At 37.0% G+C, this 7756-nt stretch overlaps 1 protein-coding gene across 1 annotated transcript in view; it reads right to left on the bottom strand.

Annotated features, from left to right (window-relative positions):
- LOC108434580 (zinc-binding protein A33-like) overlaps nt 1-2143 on the bottom strand; it is a 2220-nt gene extending 77 nt beyond the window's left edge. The window contains exons 1-4 of the mRNA XM_037543752.1: nt 2003-2143; nt 1787-1916; nt 1607-1642; nt 1-450 (exon numbers count right to left, since the gene is read on the bottom strand). The exon at nt 1-450 is cut by the window's left edge and continues 77 nt beyond it. Of these exons, the coding sequence (XP_037399649.1) occupies nt 1-450; nt 1607-1642; nt 1787-1916; nt 2003-2143 (757 nt within the window). The remainder of the gene's footprint in view (nt 451-1606; nt 1643-1786; nt 1917-2002) is intronic.
- Between the last annotated feature and the right edge of the window lie 5613 nt (nt 2144-7756).

Here is a 7756-nt window from a genome sequence, read left to right as displayed (position 1 = left end):
AAAACTGCCCAGTGAAAGAGTAAATATGGTACTTGGCTTCAACATCATAAAAGGAGACAACACCTTGCATATAATCCACAAAGACTCCAACTTTTTGGGGCTTCTCTTTCAGGGAGAGATGGACAGGCGGTATCTCATTTGTATCATACTTATTACCATTCCTCAGCCATATAGTCCAGGAACCGTTCTCAGGACCCAACTCAACATTCCCTTTCCTGTTTATAGACTCAGTGGCCATGCCTAAATCCCACTCGGTCTTCCCACTCACTTGGACCTCATAGTACAATCTTCCTCCAGAGAACCCCTCCTTTCCGAGGACACAGGAACACCAATCAAACCTGGCTGGACTGTTAGGGACGTTTTGTGGTTTGCCTCCATTCCACACCTGCTTCCCATCATCAGTCAAGAGGAGTTCAGGATGGGCTGTGTCAGGGTCTAAAGTCACATCAACTGTGGGGGAGGTATTAAATACTCCTTGAATAGTCAATAAGGCAAGCCAAGTATTACATTATAGCTCTGTGAAAGGCTCATGTTATAGAAAATACATTTAATAACAGAAAAATAAATCTTGTTTTAAGTAAAAGAGTTAACATTGTTTCAAAATGTACCATTCACTTCCCAGTCCATACAATCCATAAATGGATTGTATAATTCGTTCAAAGTCACAGTTGAAAACACATTTTGGGCTTTTAACAGAACATTTCATTTTGTCACTACCAAACAGTAGCAACCCTACCAAAACCTGACCAAATATTTCAGTAATGACAGTTTCAGTAGTTATAATTTAAGCTAATTTTTAAACCCAAAAACATTATCCAGTACATGACTAACAAATGGGAAAGGGATGCAGTCTCTCTTCCTGCTCTAAAATGCAGAGGTGTGGCCTCTGGACTAAAACCTTTTGTGTTATGGTAGTGATATGAAAATGTGGGTAAGCATTTTTTTTCTAAATAAAACTCATGTTAAATCTACACAGTTCAACTTTCCTTTTAAAGAAATCAGTAAAATCATTTAAAATTTTTAGTTGAAGTTCCATTAAATGTGAAATGTAGGGGTCGTGGTTTGGGACAGCCGCCTCCCAACAGAAAGAACCCTACAAATGATGATTACAGATCTCTGTTAATGTTTTAGATTTAAATACATCATAACATAGTCCTTGTATATATCTAAGGTTAGCATGTGTGATTATTTGTAAATAGTTTTAAGTTTGACTTAAAATTCTGTAGAATTTTTCACACTAGAAATAAGCTGTTTTTATTTTTGTGTGTGATGTCACCAAAGCAATGCATTTACATATATCTGCCTATTCTGTAGTTTAGCCCTGCCCTTTCACACTGAAGTTGTAAGGAATGTGTCAGCCTGCTTTTTGAATGAGTCATAACACAGGGCAGCCAATCAAAACAGGGGTCATTAACATTTATCAGTATTAAATTCACTGTGGCAAAAATAGCCTGTTTAATTGGAACATATAAAGACAATATATGGAAAATAAATTAATCATGACTTTATATAGAAAAACAAAAATATAAAACTGTTAAGACCAGTATTTTTACAAATTATATAGGATATGGGGATCAACAGAATGAAAAAAAAAAAATCTCTGTACCTGAATACTGGCGGATGATGTTCAGCTCTTCAGAAACTGTAACATTAAGTGAAATTAATCAAGGAGGTCATTACAATCTCTTATTTACAAATCACTGCATTAGAATGGACAGTATTGTATTTTATAACCCATTAACATACCATATCTGTAAAAGGAAGTATGTTACCTGCAAAGACTTACCAATTTCTTTCATCTTCTCATCTAAGGCCTCCTGAAGTTGAGACAGCGTTAACCTTAAAGGTTCCAAATAAATATGAGTGTGGAAACCCACATCAGTTTGGAGCTTCCTGCTGCTTAGGTAGCTAGGAATCTAAAGCAGAGATTATCTCTTTTAGCACTGTGAGCACTATGGTGTACTGTGTTGTATTGCAGTGGAGCAGTGAAGAGAACGCTCACCTGCAGTTGGTAAGGGTGGAATGTAGGACTTGAAAGCCGGTCTAGCTGAGCATATTTCATTTTTAGCTCACTGACTTCTTGTTCCAGCTCTGTGATCAGCTCTTCGGCTTGCCTCTCTGCTGCTTTCTCTCGTTCCTCCATAGTTTCAAGCAGCTCAGCATGGCTTCTCTCGATCAACTGATTAAAGAACTTAAAGTTTTCTTGTAACTCACTCACTTTTGTTTCCTTATGTAGAAAGAAAAAAACATACTGAACATAACCACAAGAGAATAGGCCATTCAAAGAACAACTTTGTGTCAAAATCGTACTCACTTTAATTAAGCTTAATGAATCTTTGATTTCTGCAATTGTCTGCTCTCTATGCTGAATCATCTGCTGCATCTTTATTTTTACTGTTGCTTGGAGAATCTGTGGAGAGACAGGAACATCTCCTTTTTAACAAGGAATTCCCCATAGTGAGTTAAAGGCTCACTGAGGCAACTAGTGTTGTGCTTGAATCTGGTTTCAGTCTTGAGACTGTAAATTAATGGTCTCAGTCTATTTTTTTTTTTGTTCTCAGCATTATTTTGCCTCAGTTTCTGTCTCTGGGTAAGGTGGATTCAAAAATTGTCCTCAAGACCTGCTGAGCACAGTGCCTCACCTGAGGTAAGTGGAAACTGAACTTTTCTGTTATTTTCATGACTTTCTTCAAACATAACAAAACAGTTTATCTACATATTTAAATAAAATTGGTTTATTACTCAGTCTTTCCCACATTCCTAAAAAAGATTGTTCTTCAAGGGTTCAGGGATTAAAGGGTTCAAGGGTAAAGGGAATTTTATTTCAAGCATAAATATTTCTATAGTTCTATAGAGAACAAAAAGGGAGTTCTTCTATTATTACAATGTCAAGCTTGTAACTACAGAAGAATTGTTTTTGGTGCCAAATAGAAAAGTTGACTTTAGGTTGTCATTTCAAAATCATCATTTGCTCTTTCCATTGTGTTACAATTTCATCGATCAAAACAAAGGGTCTAAAATTACTTTGATAAATATATAATATTAATCTGTGCTTTCTGGTTTTATCAGCATTTCACACACTGTCTGACTTTTTGGAACTGAGATTTGCACATGAAAACAAAATGTTGCTCAATGTTTGTGATATATTCTTTCTGAGATAATAAAAGTCCTTACTTCACTTTCCTCATCCGTGGGAACAGTGTTGTGACTCTTATGGTCAGTTTCAGTGCAAAAATAACACACATATGTCTGGTCATCTCTGCAGAACAGTTCCAGAGGTCTTTTGTGCTTCTTGCATATGTAATCTCCCAGATTCTCCACAGGGTCAATCAGCTTGTGCTTCTTCAGTTTTTCTACAGTTTTATGAGGTTCCAGATGAACCTCACAGAAAGATGTTTCACAGTGATTTCAGAGCTTTCCGCTTTCTCTTGGAGCAGCTGTCACAGGTCACCTGCATCATCTTCCCTTTGATGTGATCTGAAATGTCTTTGACGGTTGTGTTTATCTTGAAATCAGATGAATCAAATGCCTCACCACATAGTGGACACTTGGAGTGTGGACTGTTGTTTCTGTGCCTTCTGATGCAAGTCAAGCAGAAATTGTGTCCACATGGAGTGGTGACAGGGTCAGTGAACACGTCCAGACATATTGAGCACGTTACCTGCTCCTTACATAAAGAACCGCTGGAGGTAGCCATGTCTTTAATCCTAAAATCATACACACATAAGAAAAAGGATTGAAACAGTGATAAATAAGTGCCTGATGATGAATGATGGCAACATCAGTGTAGACTACATACTGTAAAGCTACTGTCTGAAACTATGCTGATTTATTTGTTTCCTATGTGCCTTGATTGTCAGATTATTCAAACATAAAGGTACATGGACATAAAACTGATGCTTCCTAGGTTATTTTGTTTCAGTGTCATGCATTTGTCGTGTGCTCCGTCAACAAAAATACCAAGCACGCCTATACAAGCCACCCCAGTGTGGATTAAAAAAAAGATTTTTTTCCAGTGTCAGACTTTGCACAAAGCGGTTCACTGCTGTAGGAAAGACTGGAAATAAATTAGATATATTTGTGAATGTGCATTTAACAGTTCAAACTGGAGGACTACAAGAGGAATATGAGAGCCAATTTTTTTGGGATACCCACCAAAATGGACCATAAATAATTTTGTGATTACATCTTTATACACTGCTTTATTCATCATGGACACCAGAGACACATTGTCCTCTCAGCCAGACAAAGACGAAACTGATGTAAGATTTCGAGCTAACTAGGTAGATGAGACCTGGCCCAATATGTGGCTCTATGCATGTTGTGTGGAAAATGCTGAAAACATGAGTTTTGACTCATGTATTAAGTATGTTACAAAACCTGTTCTAAATGCTGGAAGATGTGCTGTGAGTTCTTTCTGTTTCAGCAAGGGAGTGTCAGGGTTTCTGTACACTACCTATTATTGTTCTTGCAACATCAGTGAAGGTTGACGTGCTCATCGGTGTGAAAGGGATCAACCATTATACTAACTCACTGAAACAACCACAAAGGACAAAATAAATTAAGGTGTAAGTGCTAAGTTGTAAATTTAAGAGTGTAAATGCTATGACTGCTAAAACTATAGAATATGGTAGTATTTAACAAAAGATCCTAAGTATCCACATTAAACTGAGTTGTTCAAAACCATCACAGTTGTTCTTAAATGTGCACTGATATCTGTTCGTTCCTGTATCTGCACTGTGCTTACAGCGTTAAGTGGTAGTATAACACTTCATCTGCATCTCTTTAAACCTGCCTAATCATCCTACCTCCTGTCTGGACCTCTACTGGTAGATGAAAACATAAATAGAGAGGAGAGAAGATTTCCTGCCATGTATTTATTTGCAGACCATTAAGCACTCATCTAAAGGTCACAAAGGAAAAAGGCAGTGAAATCCCTGTTATTAAGATATCTAAATAGTAGAAATGTATTTTACTGTTTGTGGTCTTGTAACAGGTAAAGAATAAAACAATTACTGATAGGGACAAATTAATGGTCTAATGTCCATTAAAATTCTGTCTATCACTCGCTTTCTCACTCTCTCTCTCTCTCTCAATCTTCAATGCATATGTTTTGATTACAGGTAAGCTCTCTCTCTCTCTCTCTCTTTCTCTCTATCACTCTTCACTGCACACATACACTCTGTGTTTTTACTCACCAGTGTCCTGGCTGTCTTTAAGAGGATAACAAACTCAGACAGACAGTAAAATCGCTGAGCTCTCCCTCAGACAAAGGCCTGACAAAGGCACCTCCCTCTCATCTCCCAGTTAACAACTTTGCCTTCTTCTCTTCATGCCAGTGACATTTCGTCACTCGGGTATTTCATCCAACAGACTGTCAGTCCACTCTGACCTGTAGCACAAATAATCTCTCTCCATTTCAGACTTCTTTAAACATATGAATGAATCTTTCAACAGTCAACCAACATTTGATACTTCAAGAGGTATTACAATTCCGTCACACCAGTGTGTCGGTTGTTAAGGCAGATAGGCCAAGTGGGTAGATTAGACTTGAAGCTATAGTGCTCACGAAGGCAGATCTCTAAAGTAATACTTGTCAAAATAAGGGAAATCTCTCCATGGTACACAAGCACATTTTGCTCCATTTTCTGCAATGCATCTCTCATGTGCCCAGCTCTGCATCTAGAGCTTTTTATTATGCAGCAAAGTTCCTCAATGAAAATCTACCAAGAAATGCAGGATATCAATCAAGAATGATTTCAAGTTGTGCACAATCTGCACAATATTATTTTTTACAATTGAAATCTCTTCCTTTAATACAAACACCGCACATGTATCACCATGCCTGTTGGTCCTGGCTATTCAGAACGTCCTAAGTTTATTGTATGTCAAGACAAACTCAGAATATGAAAAGTAAAATAAGAGGGGAATTCCATTGATTTTTCAAAACACTAGATGCTGGAAACCTGCTATGGGGACTGAACTGCATTCAGTCACATGAGTGTTATTGAGCTACTGGTGATCGCACTAGAAAACACAGTCCCACTGTTGCACAGTGCAATGCTAGGGGGGCTTTATTCCCCTCTTGCTTTAAAATTTTGGAGCAATTCAATTATTTAGATAAAACATTCAGAGTGGTTTGATGAACCAGGCATTGTGATGTCTACAATGCAAATAGAACCATTTTATTTACTATCCAAAACAACCAGTGAACCTGCATGTGTCTTCTGAGATTTTGTTATATGTAATGATGGATAAAAGTAAAGCAGAAGTAACAAACAGGTTTTCTTTGGGCAATATTTGCCCTGCAATGATCTGGATGTACCTCTCTCATGAATAAATTTAACATTTTTTTAGACCAAAATCTTATCTCAAATTACTTTAAACCTATGGTCACCAACTGTTATCCTTGAGATTTACCAACCTACAGCAGTGCCTGCTCTATTAGTATGCGACATAAGCATCTGCTGAGGGCCCCACAACCAGCGGTGGACAGTAACCAAGTAAATGTAATTCGTTACTGTACTTAAGTAGTTTTTTCGTGTATCTGTACTTTACTTAAGTATTTCTATTTTGAGCGACTTCTTACTTTCACTCCACTACATTTCAAAGTCAAATATCTGAATTTTTCCTCCACTACATTTTGAGAAATCTGGGAACACATACGTCACCTAAATGATGAAGTAACCTAACTTTGTGTAAATAGAGCACAATATAGAAATATGTACACACATGCAGTTTGACTGGCATGTTTCTTTTTTTCTGATTTCATACAAACACTTTCATTTTATAGTAAATTAGTTTGGGTTAGTTTATGTTTATGAACAGAGACCTACAGATCAATACAGTAAAGGAAAACCTAATTGTGATCTTGAGTTTAAAGCAAGTTTTTCTTTCAGCTTGTAACTAAGTTACAAAGTAATCTTAAACTGAAACTTTGCTTGTTTGTAAAAGTGATTTCAGAGCCACTCGGTTCTCCCTGATGGAAACTGTTTACCTTCAGTGTTTTGTGCTTATGATCATTTTAAAAGACGTCAGTGTCACTAATTAATGACGTTCTATTAAAAGACTGGTTTAGATACTGTTTTCTATTCTATAGTTTGTTATACACTTATTAGCCACTATTAAGAACACACAGCTTACAGTTACTGTCTGCATAATTAGGTACCCTCATGCACAATATGTCAACCATTGTTTTCACTGTTGACCACCAGTCAAGTCTCTTACCACATCATGCATAACACTGATATCCAAAGTGATTTCCAGGAGAAGGCAAAAAATGTCTTCAATTTGAATGAAATTTAATGCAAAAAATAATTCCAAGTACTGTTAGAGCATTTCTAGTAGTCTGTTTATTCTAAACTATTTACACAGTGAAATGACCATCTGCTTTGTTCAAATTGTGCAACAATAAAAATGTAAATGGAGCTACATGATTTTCTTTGGACAGCATCGATAGGCTCCATTCAAAAATAGCAAACCAGTATGATCCTGCAATCAGAAACTGCAAAATGTGTACCAAAACTGATTTTGCAAGTGGGATATATACTGATGTCCATCATTGTTTTATTTTCCCTCAAGACCTCAGAGCCAACAGTCCTACGAACCCTAGCATTAAGAGGACTCCCCGTCATCCTTGGGGATAATCCACAAGATTTCTTCAAGACATGCTTTGTAAGTTGAGCTTCATATTTTTGTTTATGTCGCTGAAAGATTCTGTGAATGTTTAAGCAATAGTACATGAGAAGAAGTGCTA

This window comes from Pygocentrus nattereri, chromosome 2 (genome assembly GCF_015220715.1).
Source record: "Pygocentrus nattereri isolate fPygNat1 chromosome 2, fPygNat1.pri, whole genome shotgun sequence".
NCBI lineage: Eukaryota > Metazoa > Chordata > Actinopteri > Characiformes > Serrasalmidae > Pygocentrus > Pygocentrus nattereri.
This window is presented reverse-complemented; position numbering and strand designations above follow the sequence as displayed.